The following is a 19,582-nucleotide window of genomic DNA, read 5'->3' on the forward strand; positions in this document are numbered from 1 at the left end:
GGCATTCATTTAACCTTTGACATTAGTAAAACAAGTGTAAACTTTTTGGATATTACCATCTATAAGGAAAATAATCAATTAAACACCAAAGGGTATACGAAACTAACAGATTGTCAACAATATATAAGTAAGGAAAGTCAACATCATCCAAACTGGATTAAAGGTATACCGAAAAGCCAATTGATACGCATAAAAAGAAACTGCAACAATCCAGAGGAATATATCCAACAAAGTGAGGCCATGATGGATAACTTTCGGTCACATGGCTACACAGAAGAACACTTAAGAAAAGCAAAGGAAGAAGTGGAAGCGATGAATAGAAGAGATTTATTACAAAAAAGGAAATCAAATTATCAAGAAAAAGACAGATATAATCTGGCCTTTATTACCACCTTTGGAGCCAACTACAAAAAAAGTAGAATCAATCATCCAAAAACATTGGTGTATCCTTAGAAAGGACCCAGTATAAGGGAGATAATCCCAGACACCCCGAAATTCATTTATCGAAGATCAAATAACCTGAAATCCAACCTAGTGAGAAGTGCATTGCCTCAACATCAAGTAAATCCAATAAGATCAGAAGGTTTTTATAGATGTGGGACTTGCACTATGTGCAAGTCAGTCTCGGGCAACAATCAAAAAATTACAAGTTTCCATATAGGAGACAAAGAATATAAGATTCAGAATTTTATAACATGTCACACCAGCAACGTAATTTATTTGATTGAATGTGATTGCGGATTATTCTATATAGGTCGCACATCAAGAGCACTAAAGACCCGGATGGGAGAACATGTCAGAAATATTAGCAAGGGACTAGAAACCCACAATTTGTCAAATCATTTTAGAATAAAACATAAATGTAAGGTAAATGCAATAAAACGTTTTTTAGGGATCCAACATGTGAAGATAAATTGGAAAGATAGAGATTCAGAAGGTATGTTGGCTAGTGCAAATGAAGTGGATCCACAATTTAAAAACCATTGCCCCCGATGGACTAAACAAAGAATTTGAGATAAAATGGTTTCTTTAATATTTTATATATGTGTATATACTAAAATCCCTCAGCAAAAATAAAAACAAAAAAATATATACATAAATAAATAACCAATTTTAAGAAGTAATAACTTCATTTTTATTTGTATATCACTTATTAATGTAAATATTTAAGTGAGGTTGCATATTATTTAGGGATTTTGGATGACACCATGTACAACTAGGAAGTGAAATTACATTGATGGAACGCAATCCATTTCTGGTTTTATGCGTCTGGCACATTACCCTTTAATATTGACACATTTCTGGGAAAACCTCATATATTTTAAAAGTGCTTAGTTATTATTATGTAACATAAAGATAATATGCATCCACAGCTATAAAAAAGAAATATATCTGTGAACAGTAAGCTCCCCGGCGGAAGTGCGTCACCGCAAAGTGCGGTGGAACGCATGAGACTTCCGGACGAGCGTCAGTGGAACGCACAGCGTTCCGATTCACAAGCAACCGGAAGTGCGTCACCGCAAAGGCCGGTGGAACGCACAAGACTTCCGGGGGATCCGCAGTGGAACGCACAGCGTTCCGATTTAGAATAAAAAAGCCCCAGTTAGTATATTTATTTATATCGGATTACTTATATTGTTTATATTCTGCATCAAGCCTGGGATTGTTATGGGAGGATTACAAACCTTTGTCCTGATGATGATTTGAGTGTGAAATCAGTGTGAACTATAGGTAACCCACAGGAAGAACTTAATGTCAACATGTAAATTATATATTAATATGCAAAATATTATGAGACATATTATCTGTAAAGAAATAAGAAATTGCTATATGGATTTGTTTATTTGTTTTTATGAGAATATCTTTGATTTGTGAAACAGGAAATTGATGTTCCACTTCCGGGTCAATTTCAGTATAAAAAGGGATGCATGCAGGTAGGGATCATTCTGCCCTGAGGAAGAGTTTACCAGAACTCGAAACGCGTTGGCGGCCATTTGATCCATCTACCTGCATCCATATTTGGAAAGGAGCCTGCCTGGTCCAGCTGCCGGTGTTTAGCCTGGAGGGAGTAAGGAGGAATTCCGGAGACTCCAATCTTTTGCTCTTTTCACTGCTCCATGCTGGGAGCTTGACACGGTACGGTTCCAATCATACACATAAAGTGAAGAACTTCAATTTTAATTGGATGGAAGAAAAGTCTTTTTAAATGTTTTATATATTTTTTTTTTTTTTTGCTATATAAAATAAATTTGAACCATATCTCTAAGAAAAATACTACACTATATATCATTTTTACCTTTGTTTGTATGGACACACATCCATAAGGAATTTTAAGGTCTGAAGAAACTTGGAGGAAAGCAAGATCAAAGTCACTCACAGAGAAACCATCTGGGACATTCTTATAGACTTTCTTATTATTCCTCCAGATTTCATTTAAAAAAAAAAATTCTAATATTATTTTTTTGCTTCCTAATATAAAGGTGGTAGCGCCAAAGATATTTTCAATTACATATTTCTCTACGGTGGGAATACTCACCCACGGTGGACAAGGCATTTACGCGCTTGTCGAAAAAGGGGGGCGCTACCTTCCCCTGATATACGGCAGCCTTTAAGAGTCCTGCTGATGGCAGATAGAAAACTACCTTAAAATCAATGGGTTCAAGAGCCAATGCCATGGAGATCTCTGTTAGACGGTCCCTGTGGACCTGCCAAGGGACAGGTGGGCTGTTTTAAAAAATTAAAAAAAAAAAAGGACTTTGCCTTACAAAGGTGAAGTTTTATTTGGGGAGGGCCTCGCGGATCTGGTAACCACAGCGACCGCTGGTAAATCTACTTTTTTGCCTTATGTTCCCCCACAGGAAAAGAAAACACGGCAATATCAAATGCAGTCCCTTCGGTCACATAAGTTCAGTAAGGATCGGGGCTCTTCCTTCCTCGCCAGAGGTGGAGGTAGAGGGAAAAGAACACCAGCTACAGCTGTTTCCCAGGGACAAAATGTCATCTACAAACGCCACTACATGACGCAGGGGCTCTGCTGAGGGAGTCCGCGCCGGTGGGGGCACATCTTCGACTCTTCAGACAAGTCTGGGTTCAGTCGGACTTGGTTCCTTGGGCGGTAAAAATTGTATCCCAGGGATGCAAATTAGAATTCGAAGATGTGCCTCCTCACAGATTTTTCAAATCGGTCTCGCCAGTTTCCTCCTCAGAGAGGGAAACAGTGGCAACTACCATACAGAAACTGTATCATTAGTATGTGATTATCAAGGTTCCCCGTCTACAGGGGAAGGGGTTTTATTCAAGCCTTTTTTGTGGTCCCGAAACCGGATGGCTCGGTCAGGCCTATTCTGAATCTTAAATCCCTGAACCTATATCTGAAAAGGTTCAAATTCGAGATGGAATCTCTCCGGGCAGTGATCTCCAGCCTGGAAGGGGAGGTTTTTATGGTGTCACTTGACATAAAGGATGCATACCTTCATGTCCCCATTTATCCTCCTCATCAGGCGTACCTAAGATTCGCTGTACAGGGTTGTTATTCCCACGTCCGACACGTTCATGGCGGACATGATGGTGCTCCTGCGTGAGCAAGGCGTCACATTTATCCCATACTTGGACGATCTCCTGGTAAAGGCGAGTTCAAGGGGGAAAATTATTACAAAGCGTATCTCTCTCCCTGAGAATACTACAACAACACGGCGGGATCCTAAATCTACCAACGTCACAGTTGGTTCCAACAACTCGACTGCCGTTTTTGGACACGATTCTGGACACGGAAAAGCAAAAGGTCTTTCTCCCAGAGGAAAAAGCCCAAGTACTCCAGAACATGGTCAAAGACTAAATGCACTCATTTATTAGGAAGGATGGTGGGGCCTACGAGGCCATTCCACACGGACCTTTCGGTGGGATCTTCTGGACAAGTGGTCAGGGTCCCACCGTCACAGACATCGGAGCCCGGTCCCCCCGGGCCAGGGTCTCTCTCTCTTTCTCTCCCCTGTGGTGGCTCCAGAGTGCTCACCTTCTAGAGCAGTGATTTTCAACCTTTTTTTACTCGTGGCACACCGAACATTATTTTAAAATTGCCAAGGCACACCATAAGTTCCCCACAGAAAAAAACAAAACACACACATTGGCCCTCACAGTAAAAAAAAAATCCACACATACAATGGCCTACACAGAAAAAACAATCACATTGCTCCCCACATAAATCATGTTGCTCCCTACATAAATCCTATTGCTCCACACGTGAATTATTCACATTGTTCCCCCCATAAATTCTTATTCTCCCCACATAAATCCTATTGAAATACTATTGTTCCCCACAGGAGAAATAAAATAACAATATTATTATCAGCTGTCCTCCTCCCTGTCCCTCAGTGGCGGGGGTTGTTCATAGTGGAGTTCTGAGAATACTGAGCAGCGGGCAGGTGTGGATGTGGGTGGGCTCTGTATGCAGGCGGGAACTGGAAGATGTGTATGCAGGCAGGTGGGCTGGCTGGGTGGTAAGACGCGGCGGCCGTGAAATATGATATCACACCATTTTCAAGGCATAGGTAACGGCTGGAGCACGACTGATCCTCTAAGAAGAGCCTGGGCCAACAGTTCACTCTTAAGGTGCAGGAAGCTGCTCTGGCTCCGCGGCACACCTTGCAGTGGCCACGGCACACTGGTTGAAAAAGCCTGTTCTAGAGGGTCGCAGGTTCGGCATTCAAGATTGGGTTCTTGTGACTACGGACGCGAGCCTCCGAGGATGGGGAGCAGTCACACAGGGAAACAATGTTCAGAAAATATGGTCAGGCCAAGAGGCTTACCTACACATCAATGTGCTAAAATTGAAGGCCATTTGCAACAGCCTCAAACAAGCGGAGAATTTTCTTCACAATCCTGCCTGTTCTGATCCAGTCAGACAACGTCGTGGCAGTGACGCAGGTGAACCGCCAGGGCGGGACAAAAAGCAGAGCAGAAATGGCAGAAGCCACCAGGATTCTTCGCGGGGCGAAAAAGCATGTTAGCGCTCCGTCAGAGGTCTTCATTACAGAGGACACAATATCCATCCAGGAGAGTGGGGACTTCATCAGGAAGTCTTTACAGTGGTGACAAGTCGTTGAGGACTTCCTCATATAGACATGAGGGCATCACACCTCAACAGGAAGATTCGGACGTGTATTGTTCCAGGTCGATGGACCCTCAGGCAGCGGCGGTGGACGCCCTGGTGACACCGTGGGTGTTTTCTCTGACGTCCTAGTGGATGCTGGGACTCCGTAAGGACCATGGGGAATAGCGGCTCCGCAGGAGACAGGGCACAAAATAAAAGCTTAAGGATCAGGTGGTGTGCACTGGCTCCTCCCCCTATGACCCTCCTCCAAGCCTCAGTTAGATTTTTGTGCCCGGCCGAGAAGGGTGCAATCTAGGTGGCTCTCCTGAGCTGCTTAGAATAAAAGTTTAGTTAGGTTTTTTTATTTTCAGTGAGTCTTGCTGGCAACAGGCTCACTGCATCGTGGGACTAAGGGGAGAAGAAACGGACTCACCTGAGTGCAGAGTGGATCGGGTTTCTTAGGCTACTGGACACTAGCTCCAGAGGGACGATCACAGGTTCAGCCTGGATGGGTCACCGGAGCCGCGCCGCCGTCCCCCTTACAGAGCCAGAAGAGACGAAGAGGTCCGGTGAAATCGGCGGCAGAAGACATCCTGTCTTCAGACTAAGGTAGCGCACAGCACCGCAGCTGTGCGCCATTGCTCTCAGCACACTTCACACTCCGGTCACTGAGGGTGCAGGGCGCTGGGGGGGGAGCGCCCTGAGACGCAATATAACAGAATACCTTAGGTGGCAAAACAGAATACATCACATATAGCTCCTGGGCTATATGGATGTATTTTAATCCCCTGCCATTTTACACAAAAAAGCGGGAGATAAGGACGTCGTGAAGGGGCGGAGCCTATCTCCTCAGCACACAAGCGCCATTTTCCCTCACAGCTCCGCTGGAAGGACGGCTCCCTGACTCTCCCCTGCAGTCCTGCTTCAGAATCAGGGTAAAAAAGAGAAGGGGGGGCATTTTTGGCAGCAAATAACGATAATAACAGCAGCTATAAGGGAATAACACTTATATAAGGTTATCCCTGTATATATATATATAGCGCTGGGTGTGTGCTGGCAGACTCTCCCTCTGTCTCTCCAAAGGGCTAAGTGGGGTCCTGTCCTCTATCAGAGCATTCCCGGTGTGTGTGCTGTGTGTCGGTACGCGTGTGTCGACATGTATGAGGAGGAAAATTATGTGGAGGCGGAGCAGTTGCCTGTGTTGGTGATGTCACCCCCTAGGGAGTCGACACCTGACTGGATGATTGTATTTAAACAATTAAGTGATAATGTCAGCAATTTGCAAAAAACTGTTGACGACATGAGACAGCCGGCAAATCAATTAGTGCCTGTCCAGGCGTCTCAGACACCGTCAGGGGCGCTAAAACGCCCGTTACCTCAGTGGGTCGACACAGACCCTGACACAGATACTGAGTCTAGTGTCGACGGTGACGAGACAAACGTAATGTCCAGTAGGGCCACACGTTACATGATCACGGCAATGAAAGAGGCATTGAACCTTTCTGACACTACAAGTACCACTAAGAAGGGTATTATGTGGGGTGAGAAAAAACTACCAATATTTTCTCCTGAGTCAGAGGAAATAAATGAGGTGTGTGAAAAAGCGTGGGTTTCCCCCGATAAAAAACAGCTAATTTCTAAAAAATTATTAGCATTATATCCTTTCCCGCCAGAGGTTAGGGCGCGTTGGGAAACACCCCCTAGGGTAGATAAGGCGCTCACACGTTTATCAAAACAAGTAGCGTTACCGTCTCCTGATACGGCTACCCTAAAAGAACCAGCTGATAGAAGGCTGGAAAATATCCTAAAAAGTATATACACACATACTGGTGTTATACTGCGACCAGCAATCGCCTCAGCCTGGATGTGCAGTGCTGGAGTCGCATGGTCGGAGTCCCTGACCGAGAATATTGATACCCTGGATAGGGACAATATTTTGTTAACTATAGAACATTTAAAGGATGCATTACTATATATGCGTGATGCACAGAGGGATATTTGCACCCTGGCATCAAGAGTAAGTGCTATGTCCATCTCTGCCAGAAGAGCGTTATGGACGCGACAGTGGTCAGGGGATGCGGATTCCAAACGGCACATGGAAGTATTGCCGTATAAAGGGGAGGAGTTATTTGGGGCTGGTCTATCGGACCTGGTGGCCACGGCAACGGCTGGAAAATCCACCTTTTTACCCCAGGTCACTCCACATCAGCAGAAAAAGACACCGTCTTTTCAAACTCAGTCCTTTCGTTCCCATAAGTACAAGCGAGCAAAAGGCCACTCTTTTCTGCCCCGGGGCAGAGGAAGAGGAAAAAGACTGCACCATGCAGCCGCTTCACAGGAGCAGAAGCCCTCCCCTGCTTCTGCCAAGTCTTCAGCATGACGCTGGGGCTTTACAAGCAGACTCAGATATGGTGGGGGCCCGTCTCAAGAATTTCAACGCGCAGTGGGCTCACTCGCAAGTGGATCCCTGGATTCTACAGGTAGTATCGCAGGGGTACAAACTGGAATTCGAGGCGTTTCCCCCTCATCGTTTCCTGAAGTCTGCTTTACCAAAGTCTCCCTCCGACAGGGAGGCAGTTTTGGAAGCCATTCACAAGCTGTATTCCCAGCAGGTGATAATCAAGGTACCCCTCCTGCAACAAGGAAAGGGGTATTATTCCACGCTGTTTGTGGTACCGAAGCCGGACGGCTCGGTGAGACCAATTTTAAATCTGAAATCCTTGAACACTTACATAAAAAGGTTCAAATTCAAGATGGAGTCACTCAGAGCAGTGATAGCAAACCTGGAAGAAGGGGACTATATGGTGTCTCTGGACATCAAAGATGCTTATCTCCACGTCCCGATATACCCTTCTCACCAAGGGTACCTCAGGTTTGTAGTACAAAACTGTCATTATCAGTTTCAGACGCTGCCGTTTGGATTGTCCACGGCACCTCGGGTCTTTACCAAGGTAATGGCCGAAATGATGATTCTTCTACGAAGAAAAGGCATTTTAATTATCCCTTACTTGGACGATCTCCTGATAAGGGCAAGATCCAGGGAACAGTTAGAAGTCGGAGTAGCACTATCTCAGGTAGTGTTACGTCAGCACGGGTGGATTCTAAATATTCCAAAATCGCAGCTGATTCCAACGACACGTCTACTGTTCCTAGGAATGATTCTGGACACAGTCCAGAAGAAGGTGTTTCTCCCGGAGGAGAAGGCCAGGGAGTTATCCGAGCTAGTCAGGAACCTCCTAAAACCAGGACAGGTCTCAGTGCATCAGTGCACGAGGGTCCTGGGGAAAATGGTGGCTTCTTACGAAGCGATTCCATTCGGAAGATTCCATGCAAGAACATTTCAGTGGGATCTACTTGGACATATGGTCCGGATCGCATCTGCAGATGCATCAGCGGATAACCCTGTCGCCAAGGACAAGGGTGTCTCTCCTGTGGTGGCTGCAGAGTGCTCATCTACTAGAGGGCCGCAGATTTGGCATTCAGGATTGGATCCTGGTAACCACGGATGCCAGCCTGAGAGGCTGGGGAGCAGTCACACAGGGAAGGAATTTCCAGGGCCTGTGGTCAAGCTTGGAAACGTCTCTTCATATAAACATTCTGGAACTAAGGGCCATTTACAATGCCCTAAGTCAAGCAAAACCTCTGCTTCAGGGTCAGGCGGTGTTGATCCAATCGGACAACATCACGTCAGTCGCCCACGTAAACAGACAGGGCGGCTTGAGAAGCAGGAGGGCAATGGCAGAAGCTGCAAGGATTCTTCGCTGGGCGGAAAATCATGTGATAGCACTGTCAGCAGTATTCATTCCGGGAGTGGACAACTGGGAAGCAGACTTCCTCAGCAGACACGACCTTCACCCGGGAGAGTGGGGACTTCACCCAGAAGTCTTCCACCTGATTGTAAACCGTTGGGAAAAACCAAAGGTGGACATGATGGCGTCACGTCTAAACAAAAAACTGGACAGATATTGCGCCAGGTCAAGGGACCCTCAGGCAATAGCAGTGGACGCTCTGGTAACGCCGTGGGTGTACCAGTCAGTGTATGTGTTCCCTCCTCTGCCTCTCATACCAAAAGTACTGAGAATCATAAGAAGGAGAGGAGTAAGAACTATACTCGTGGTTCCGGATTGGCCAAGACTGACTTGGTACCCGGAACTTCAAGAGATGCTCACGGACGAACCGTGGCCTCTACCTCTAAGAAAGGACCTGCTACTGCAGGGGCCTTGTCTGTTCCAGGACTTACCGCGGCTGCGTTTGACGGCATGGCGGTTGAACGCCGGATCCTGAGGGAAAAAGGCATTCCAGAAGAAGTCATCCCTACTCTGGTCAAAGCCAGGAAGGACGTAACCGCAAAACATTATCACCGCATTTGGCGTAAATATGTTGCGTGGTGTGAGGCCAAGAAGGCCCCTACAGAGGAATTTCAACTGGGTCGTTTCCTTCATTTCCTGCAAACAGGACTGTCTATGGGCCTAAAATTAGGGTCCATTAAGGTTCAAATTTCGGCCCTGTCGATTTTCTTCCAGAAAGAACTGGCTTCAGTACCTGAAGTTCAGACATTTGTAAAAGGGGTGCTGCACATACAGCCTCCTTTTGTGCCTCCAGTGGCACCTTGGGATCTCAATGTGGTGTTGAGTTTTCTAAAGTCACATTGGTTTGAACCACTTTCCACTGTGGACTTAAAATATCTCACATGGAAGGTGTCGATGCTGTTAGCCTTGGCTTCAGCCAGGCGTGTGTCAGAATTGGCGGCTTTATCATATAAAAGCCCTTACTTAATTTTTCATTCTGACAGGGCGGAATTGAGGACTCGTCCTCAATTTCTACCTAAGGTGGTTTCTGCATTTCACATGAACCAACCTATTGTGGTACCTGCGGCTACCAGGGACTTAGAGGACTCTAAGTTGCTTGACGTTGTCAGGGCCTTGAAAATATATGTTTCCAGGACGGCTGGAGTCAGAAAATCTGACTCGCTGTTTATCCTGTATGCACCCAACAAGCTGGGTGCTCCTTCTAAGCAGACGATTGCTCGTTGGATTTGTAGTACAATTCAGCTTGCACATTCTGTGGCAGGATTGCCACAGCCAAAATCAGTAAAAGCCCATTCCACAAGGAAAGTGGGCTCATCTTGGGCGGCTGCCCGATGGGTCTTGGCTTTACAACTTTGCCGAGCAGCTACTTGGTCAGGGGCAAACACATTTGCTAAATTCTACAAATTTGATACCCTGGCTGAGGAGGACCTGGAGTTCTCTCATTCGGTGCTGCAGAGTCATCCGCACTCTCCCGCGCGTTTGGGAGCTTTGGTATAATCCCCATGGTCCTTACGGAGTCCCAGCATCCACTAGGACGTCAGAGAAAATAAGATTTTACTTACCGATAAATCTATTTCTCGTAGTCCGTAGTGGATGCTGGGCGCCCATCCCTAGTGCGGATTGTCTGCAATACTTGTATATAGTTATTGTTACAAAGATTCGGGTTATTATTGTTGTGAGCCATCTTTTCAGAGGCTCCTTTGCGTTTATCATACTGTTAACTGGGTTCAGATCACAAGTTGTACGGTGTGATTGGTGTGGCTGGTATGAGTCTTACCCGGGATTCAATATCCTTCCTTATTATGTACGCTCGTCCGGGCACAGTATCCTAACTGAGGCTTGGAGGAGGGTCATAGGGGGAGGAGCCAGTGCACACCACCTGATCCTTAAGCTTTTATTTTGTGCCCTGTCTCCTGCGGAGCCGCTATTCCCCATGGTCCTTACGGAGTCCCAGCATCCACTACGGACTACGAGAAATAGATTTATCGGTAAGTAAAATCTTATTTTCAGTCGGTCTATGTGCTCCCTTCACGTATTCTCATCTCCGATATTGAGAATCATATTACAAACAAGAGTGCAGACAATACTCATTGTTCCAGATTGGCCTTGAAGGGCCTGGTATGCAGATCTTCATGAACTGATCTCATAAGATTCGTGGCCCCTGCTATTACAGGGGCTGTACGTGTTCCAAGACTTACCGCGGTTACGTTTGACGGCATGGCGGTTGAACTCCAAATCCTAGCTGAAAAGGGTATTCCAGAGAAGGTCGTTCCTACTCTTATTAAAGCAAGAAAAGATGATGTTACGGCGAAGCACCATCACCGTATCTGGAGAAAATATGTGTCTTGGTGTGAAGCCAAGGATGTTTCTACTGAGGATTTCCAACTAGGAAGTTTTCTCCATTTTCTACAGACAGGAGTGGATATGGGCCTAAAGTTAGGCGCAATTAAGGTGCAGATTTCTGCCTTATCCATATTCTTTCAGAAGAAATTTGCTTCTCTCACAGAAGTCCAGACTTTGGTAAAAAGAGCGTTACACATCCAACCTCTTTTTGTGCCCCCAGTGGCACCATGTGATCTTAACGTGGTGTTAAGTTTCTTTAAGTCACAATGGTTTGAACCGCTTCAAACCGTTAAATTGAATTTTCTCACTTGGAAAGTGATCATGTTATTGGCCTTGGCATCTGTGAGGCGGGTGTCCGAATTGGCGGCCTTGTCTCACAAAAGCCTCTGATTTTCCATGCGAATCGAGCAGAGTTGAGGACTCGTCCTCAAAGTCTGCCTAAAGTGGTTGCGTTATTGCATGTACACCAACCTATTGTAGTGCCTGTGGCTACGGGTGACTAGGAGAATTCCAGGCCCCTGGCTGTAGTCAGGGCCTTAAAGTTTTATTTAGCCAGAAAGGCTATGGTTAGGAAAACAGATGCACTATTTGTCCTGTAGGCAGCCAACAAGGTTGGCGCTCCTGCTTCTAAGCAGACTATTGCTAGCTGGATCGGTAACACGATTCAGCCGGTTAATTTTACGGCTGATTTCCCGTTGCCAGATTCAGTAAAGGCCCATTCCACTAGGAAGGTGGGCTCTTCTTGGGCGGATGCCCGAGGCATCTCGGCATTACAATTTTGCCGAGCAGCTACTTGGACGGGTTCAAACACTTTTGAAAAACTCTATAAGTTTGATACCCTGGCTGAGGAGGACCTCGTGTTTGCTCAGTCGGGGCTGTGCAGAGTCATCCGCACTCTCCCGCCCGTTCTGGAGCTTTGGTATAAACCCCATGGTCCTTACGGAGTCCCCAGCATCCTCTAGGACGTAAGCGAAAATAAGATTTTAAACCTACCGGTAAATCTTTTTCTCCTAGTCCGTAGAGGATGCTGGGCGCCCGTCCCAGTGCGGAAACATTCTGCAAGACTTGTATATAGTTATTGCATACTTAAGGGTTAAGTTACAGTTGAGATCTGCCTATGGCTAATGCTGTTTTTATTCATACTGTTAACTGGTTATTGTATACCACGTTGTACGGTGTGTATGGTGTGGGCTGGTGTGTATCTCGCCCTTAGATAACAAAATCCTTTTCCTCGTACAGTCAGTCTCCTCTGTGCACAGTCCTAAGTGAGGTCTGGAGGAGGGGCATGGAGGGAGGAGCCAGTGCACACCCATTCTAAAGCTTTACAGTGCCCATGTCTCCTGCGGAGCCGTCGATACCCCATGGTCCTTACGGAGTCCCCAGCATCCTCTACGGACTAGGAGAAAAAGATTTACCGGTAGGTTTAAAATCTTATTATCCCTAGATCCTTGTCACCTTCAGTTCATCTCTTAATATTTTTCCCCAACAGTTCCCTTTATAGAGTTTAAGCACACATGGATAGAGCTTTGGTTATTAGTTTGTACTGTAAGTGTAAATTGGTATTAAGAATAACAGGTTTTGTACTCTCACATCTCAGAGACCTGTTCAAGGGTTTTCATATCTTTTAATACAGCCCTTTTCATATTGACTTAACATCTCATGACCACAAACTCCATGTGTGGCTTGACTGCTACAGAAGCTTGGCTTCTTGCAGGCCATGCTGGTGAAATGCTCCATCCTTGAATACGGTGTGTTCTGTGTGACCTATGTTGTCTGTGACCCTTTTGTATATTCATGTCATTTTTAGAAATAAAAGAAAACTGTTGCACTGTTACGATACATGTTTTTCATATTGTACATAGTTCTTTTAATTGTTTCAAGTGTAACCTTATTTTTGCAAAGCTGTGGAATAGGCCGCTTTAAGTAGATGATAGTGTCTAGCTCAGTACAGAATTATTTTCTTTTTTCTTAGTGGCCTTTGTATGTTTATTCTTACCGTTTGACTAGCAGGAGTGTCCGATAATGATAAACTCTTGTATTGATCAGTTTTTGTACGGTTACTTTGCTGCTTGTGTTTTCAGGTTCAGATTTATGAGCTGGAGGAACATAAGATAGAGACTTGGAGAGGTGAGTGATTACTGGGGTCATGGTTTATATCTGCTATGGCTGCACGTGCGGAGTAAAAGAACAGTGTTGATAAGTTCATGAATAAGGCTACACTTGTATGTATTGTATTTTCTTATTATAGTAGTACACAGATTTTGAGTTTAATCATTCATTGTCATTATTCAGAACTGTATTTGCAAGATTCGTTCAAGCCTTTAGTGAGCATATCTCCAAATGCTAGGTGAGTACTGGCCTCACTGTCTTGTTTTCTGTCATGCAAGTATATTTGCATTGATCAACGGTACTCATTTGTTGCTTTATTTTCTTTTAGCCTGTATGATGCGGTCTCCTCACTGATTATGAACCGTATTCATCGCCTACCAGTGATTTCTCCAGACTCTGGAAACACCCTGTATATTTTAACCCACAAACGAATTCTTAAGTTCCTCAAGCTATTTGTGAGTCTCTCACTTTCCCACCACCCCTGCTCTTTCTGCAGTTAGCTATTTTACCCCTTATTCTTTGGCTTTACCTACAGATGTCTGAACTGGAGAAACCAGCTTTTGTGACTCGTACTCTAAAAGAACTGCAGATTGGAACTTACGATAACATCGCACTGGTCCATCCCAACACTCCCGTCTATGTTGCTTTAGGGATTTTCGTGCAGCGACGTGTGTCTGCTCTGCCTATTGTGGATGAGTCCGGTAAATATTAACCTTTCTACTCTCATGATATTAAAAAAATCTGTAACACCACAGCCTGTTTCTACCCGCTGATTACATATCTGATAGCACATAATGTTAACTGTAAACATATTACTAACTTGGACTTGGGCTGCATTCCCACACTTTAGCCTACCTGTACTCTATACCTCTGATGCATATCAGAAACACTTTACTGTTAACAATTATACAATATATATACAATTATATATATATATATATATACAATTATAATGCTAATCTGAATTGGTGTGACTAAACAAAATATTATACACAAATTAAGAGCCTAACAAAGAGCTCCTTTGAAAAATGTCTCATTTGTCAGCATTTAGACAAAACGCATGATTCAGCCACACACAGGGCCTGATTCGGTGACATATGCTAATGGTTCGCAGCTGCGATCCTGTACACAGCTAATGTGCAATAGTATGCTAATGCTGCTGCTGCCGCCTGGAAATGATTTGAGACACCCACTGGCGGCTTCACAAATATCAGCACATGCGTACACAGATGCAGTTTTGGTCAGCGATGCTTCCATAATCGACCGTCTCAGTAACCACTATGGTCATGCAGAATGGCTGTGTGTATTGAGACGCAGTAGCCATGTTTCTCCGGCTGGGTCCACAGGATAACAATGGGATATGATGGAGCGATAGCGGATTGGCACCAAACGATCACAAGCTTTCAGTGCTCCCAGGATGCAACTGGCCTGTCCATATATCCCCGCCCACTGGCTCAGGCAAATCAGTTTTTTGTTTGGTGCGGCAGGAGCCGGACCGTAGTCAGAGGGCTGCTGTTTTTGGCAGACCTAAGCTTTCTTATTTTATTTTTTATAGTCTTACTATGTTTTTGAGTGATCTTTCCTAACAGCATCTTACACGCATATTGGAAAGAGTCGCTCCAACAACTTTCCACTGGGTCGCAAAACGCTTACCCCCACGGTACAAGTGCTGTCTCGACGGGCATCTGTGTCGGATGTTACTAGCAGGTCCAGCAGACGTGACCAGGCTGTGGCCGGAGCACGGAGAGAAGGTAAGGCATCGGTTCTGCTTAGAAGGGGAATACGGACACAGCCGCACTGTTTTGGGAGGAGACTACCAAACAGTAGCTGTCGCGCCGCCACCACGGGTGCTCCAGCGCTAGGCCTTAGGGATCATAAGGCACCAGGAATAGTATGAGGCTGCGATCCCTAGGGTTGATGTCAGCAGTGGGGAGTCAGACGCTCTCCTGGTCGCCCCTCACCCCAGTTCATGACCAGTTTCCGTCGGTCTCCCGCCATGAACTGTTGCCTCACTTCTGTCTCGGTCGCAGCATAGGCCGATGCATCTGTGTTCACTAAAAAGCTACCGCGAGGAGACCCTGGTCGCAGTACAGGTGTCTGTGTGACCGGAGCGTCTGTGTGCACAGTGCGTCTGTGTTCATTTAAAGTTCTCGGAGCGACTGTGTACACTAGTAGCGTCTGGATCCACTCAGCTTTCGCTAACGTATTGATCGATCTTGGAAGTGAGGTGAGTCTCCCTGTATCCCACTCTACTGAGTAGGGGTTATACAACACTAAATTTCTATCTTCTATCTATTAGTATAAATAGTTAAGTTTAGTGCCCATTGCATATGAGTCTGTGTACATTACTGTGGTCTTCTTCGCATTGTGTCTGAATACGTTAAGATCTGTATAGAACAGAATGCAGTAATATGTACTCCTACATACTTTGAAATGTGTATGTAGTTGATAATATGCTCATATGACTAATATATAACATGTGACTGACTGCTAGTGGGATTGCTGACTTTATATATGTTTTTCAGTGGTTTCTCCTGAGCCTCAATGCTGGTGCATGGGTAGGGTCAGACTGATATCACTTTAAAGGGTAAAGTGATTACAGTCACAAATTGTGTAGTACACTGGAAGTGCTGATATTTATCATGTCTAAGAGCAGAAACATTGACGAGGATACACTGGCAGTAATACCAACAATCATATCATGTTTGTCCTGCAAAACTGTATTATCCTCTCAGGATCTGGTACAGGATGGTTTATGTGCAAATTGTTTTGCTTTTCAGTAGATTACTAGGCAGATCCCTGTTCAGCGTCGGGTAGATACACCTTGGACAATGTTTGCACAGACCTTGTCCAGTATAGCTGAACGGGTAATTCCTACAGCTTCAATACCAGGAGTAGGGTACACTGTTACCCATACATGCAGCTCCCTTCCTACGGTATATCCCCAACAGCTTCTCCAATGAAACAAGCTGATAAACCGAGTGTAAATAAATCAAATTGAAAGGCTACACAGGATTATACATCAGATGATGATAGCTTTATCTAATCTGCTTCAGCATACGAAGAACAGGTAGAGGGTATCAGCTCAGTGGATGTAGCTGAATTAAGCAATGAAGGCTATTCTGTCCTTAGAGGATTCAGCAGAGCCGGTGTTAAAAACTAAGGCACCTGTGTTTAAATGTCCCAAAACAGTTAGGATAGAGTTTCCAGGATCAGATCAGGTGACGGAAATCATGGAAGAAGCTTGGGCTACACCCAATAAAAAATACAGAATTCCCAGAAAATGGGATTCAAATTATCCTTTTCCAACTGGGGACTGTTTAAAAAGGGAAGTGCCTCCTAAAGTAGATGCGCATGTCATTCGATTAGTGCGAAAATCTATATTGCCTTTGCCGTCAACTTCACTAGATGATGTCACTGACAGGAGAGTGGATGGGTTTTTGAAAAACATATTTTCTCTGCCGGGGGCAGTCATAAGGCCAGCTATGGCTTCAGCTTGGATGGTAAAAGCAGTAGCTGAATGGGCTGAGGTACTGGAAGATGGGCTTTCAGCACCTTCTAGGGAGCAAGAATCCCATATAGCTCACATGAAACAGGCTGCAGTATTCTTGGAAAAATCAGCAATAGATATGGGTACTATTGCTTCTAAAGCATCAGCCTTAACAGTAGCTGCTCATAGAGCAGTTTGGTTACGTACATGGAAAGCTGATTCAGAATGAAAAAAGGTTCTGGAATCTTTGCCTTTTGCTGGTAATATTCTGTTTGGTAAGGAATTGACAGATATTCTGGAATCAGAAGCAGAATCCAAGAAAGTCAGGTTTCCTGCCAGATATAATCCCAGGCCTAAGGGTCCGGTTTTTCTGCCATTTTGGTCGCAAGGAAAAGCAAAAGTAAAAAGTGAACGTAAGCAGCCCCAATACACCAAGTTTGGTAAGGCAAAGAAGCATTGGTCCACCAGAGGACCAGCTTCCAAACCAGAAGATAAGCCACCAGCCTGATGGTGCGGGCCTCCACCTGGGGGACCCCAGGGTAGGGTGCCAACTTCTTCATTTTGCACACATATGGCAGCAGTCTACAACAGATGCATGGGTGCAAGAAGCGGTATCTCTGGGTTATGTTTTCCCTTTCAAGAAGAAGCCTCTTCGAAGGTTCTTCTGCACCAGCCCATCTCTGGTAGAGGCGAAGGCCAGAGCTCTGCAAGAAGCAGTTCAGAAATGTCTTCAGTCAGGAGTAATTATTCCAGTACCCCCTGCACAAAGGGGACAGGGTTTTTACTCCAACCTGTTTTTGGTTCAGAAGTCAAATGGGTCGTTTCGGCCCATTACCAATCTCAAAATGCTAAACAAATACATTTGGGTACTGAGGTTCCACATGGAGACGTTACGTTCCATAGTTTTGGCCATGGAACCATGGGATTATATGGTATCCCTGGATATACAGGATGCTTACCTACATGTTCCTATAGCACTGTTGCATCAGTGTTATCTCAGGTGCGCCATGCTCCAGCAGCATTTTCAGTTCCAGGCTTTGCCCTGTGGGTTAGCCACAGCCCCCAGAGTATTTACCAAAATTATGGTGGTTATGGCAGCTTATCTCCGCAAGCAGGGAATAAGCATTTTTCCATACCTCGACGACTTTTTAATCCTGGCACAATACCAGGAATTGCTCCTGGGCCATCTCCAACAGACAATAGCTTGTCTACAGGAACACGGATGGCTCATAAATTGGGCAAAGTCATCTCTGATTCCGTCACAACGGGTGATTCACTTGGGGGCTGTATTGGATTCAAGTCTGCAGAGAATATTTTTACCTCTGAACAAGATATCCAAGGTGCAGTTAAGGACTCAAGAGTTGTTACACAGTCAAACAATATCAATTCATGCAGCAATGCGAATGATGGGTTTGATGGTGTCAACATTCGACATGGTGGTGTATGCACAATTCCACTCGAGACCTCTGCAGCGTCTGATTCTGGCCAGATGGAATGGAGTTCATCAGACAATAAAGAAACAGACCATAGTACTTTCAGAAAAGGTAAGAAAGTCATTAGCCTGGTGGCTACAGACATCCCATCTAGACAAGGGGAGACCCTTTTGGATATCAGATTGGGAGATCCTGACAACAGATGCCAGTCTTGAGGGCTGGGGAGCAGTGTCCGGAAAATGATGGTTCCAGGGACAATGGACCAAAGAAGAAAGCTGCCTGCCAATAAACCTGTTGCAACTTCGGGCCATATACATGGCACTGATTCAGGCAAAGGACACTCTGCAAGGAAAACCAGTCCAGATCCGCTCGGACAATGCAACGGCAGTAGCGTACCTCAACCATCAGTGTGGAACTCGCAGCCAAAAGCAATGAAGGAGGTAAGTCACATACTAAAGTGGGCAGCACTCCCATCTTCCAGCATTGTCCGCAGTGTTCATTCCAGGAGTCCTAAACTGGGAAGCGGACTTTCTCAGTCGACACACCATTCAAGCAAGCGAATGGGCTCTACACCCGGAAGTATTTCAGACTCTGGTAGACAAGTGGGGCTTGCCAGAAATAGATCTCATGGCGTCCCGTCTAAACAACAAAGTGCCAGCATACGGGTCAAGAACAAAGGATCCCGGAGCGATCTTTGTGGACGCCTTGTCAGTGAAATGGGACTTTCATCTGGCATATCTGTTTCCTCCAATCATCCTGCTACCCAGGGTGGTGAGGAAAATAAAACAAGCAAAGGGTGCCGTGATTCTAATAGCTCTGGCTTGGCCCAGAAGGCATTGGTACACACAGTAGATCTGCAGACGATGTCGATGGATGCGCCAATTCTGCTCCCTCAACGTCCAGATCTACTGATGCAGGGTCCTTGTTATCACAGGCATCTGGATCGACTGTCATTGACGGCGGTGCTCTTGAAACCTCTATCCTGAAGTCAAGAGGATTCTCACAACAGGTAATTCAAACTATGCTCAGAGCAAGAAAACCCATTTATCACCGAATATGGCATGCCTATATTCATTTGTGCAGTGAAAGAAATAGACCCAAAATCTTTCCAAATTTCCAGGGTCTTAGAATTCCTTCAAACAGGAATGGATAAGAGTTTGAAGGTGGCTTCCTTGAGAGTGCAAGTATCAGCATTAACTGTATGGTTCCAAAAGAAAATTGCCAATTTACAGGATGTGCGTACTTTTCTCTGATGTCCTAGTGGATGCTGGGAAGTCCGTAAGGACCATGGGGAATAGACGGGCTCCGC

At 45.3% G+C, this 19,582-nt stretch overlaps 1 protein-coding gene across 4 annotated transcripts in view; it reads left to right on the top strand.

The window, feature by feature from the left end:
- Nucleotides 1-19,582, top strand: part of PRKAG1 (protein kinase AMP-activated non-catalytic subunit gamma 1) — a 99,171-nt gene that overhangs the window by 22,930 nt on the left and 56,659 nt on the right. For all 4 annotated transcript variants that reach the window (XM_063952700.1, XM_063952702.1, XM_063952701.1 and 1 more), the window contains 4 exons: nt 13,323-13,368; nt 13,534-13,588; nt 13,679-13,805; nt 13,886-14,051. In XM_063952700.1, coding sequence (XP_063808770.1) covers nt 13,323-13,368; nt 13,534-13,588; nt 13,679-13,805; nt 13,886-14,051 — 394 coding nt within the window. The remainder of the gene's footprint in view (nt 1-13,322; nt 13,369-13,533; nt 13,589-13,678; nt 13,806-13,885; nt 14,052-19,582) is intronic.

This window comes from Pseudophryne corroboree, chromosome 2 (assembly GCF_028390025.1).
Source record: "Pseudophryne corroboree isolate aPseCor3 chromosome 2, aPseCor3.hap2, whole genome shotgun sequence".
NCBI lineage: Eukaryota > Metazoa > Chordata > Amphibia > Anura > Myobatrachidae > Pseudophryne > Pseudophryne corroboree.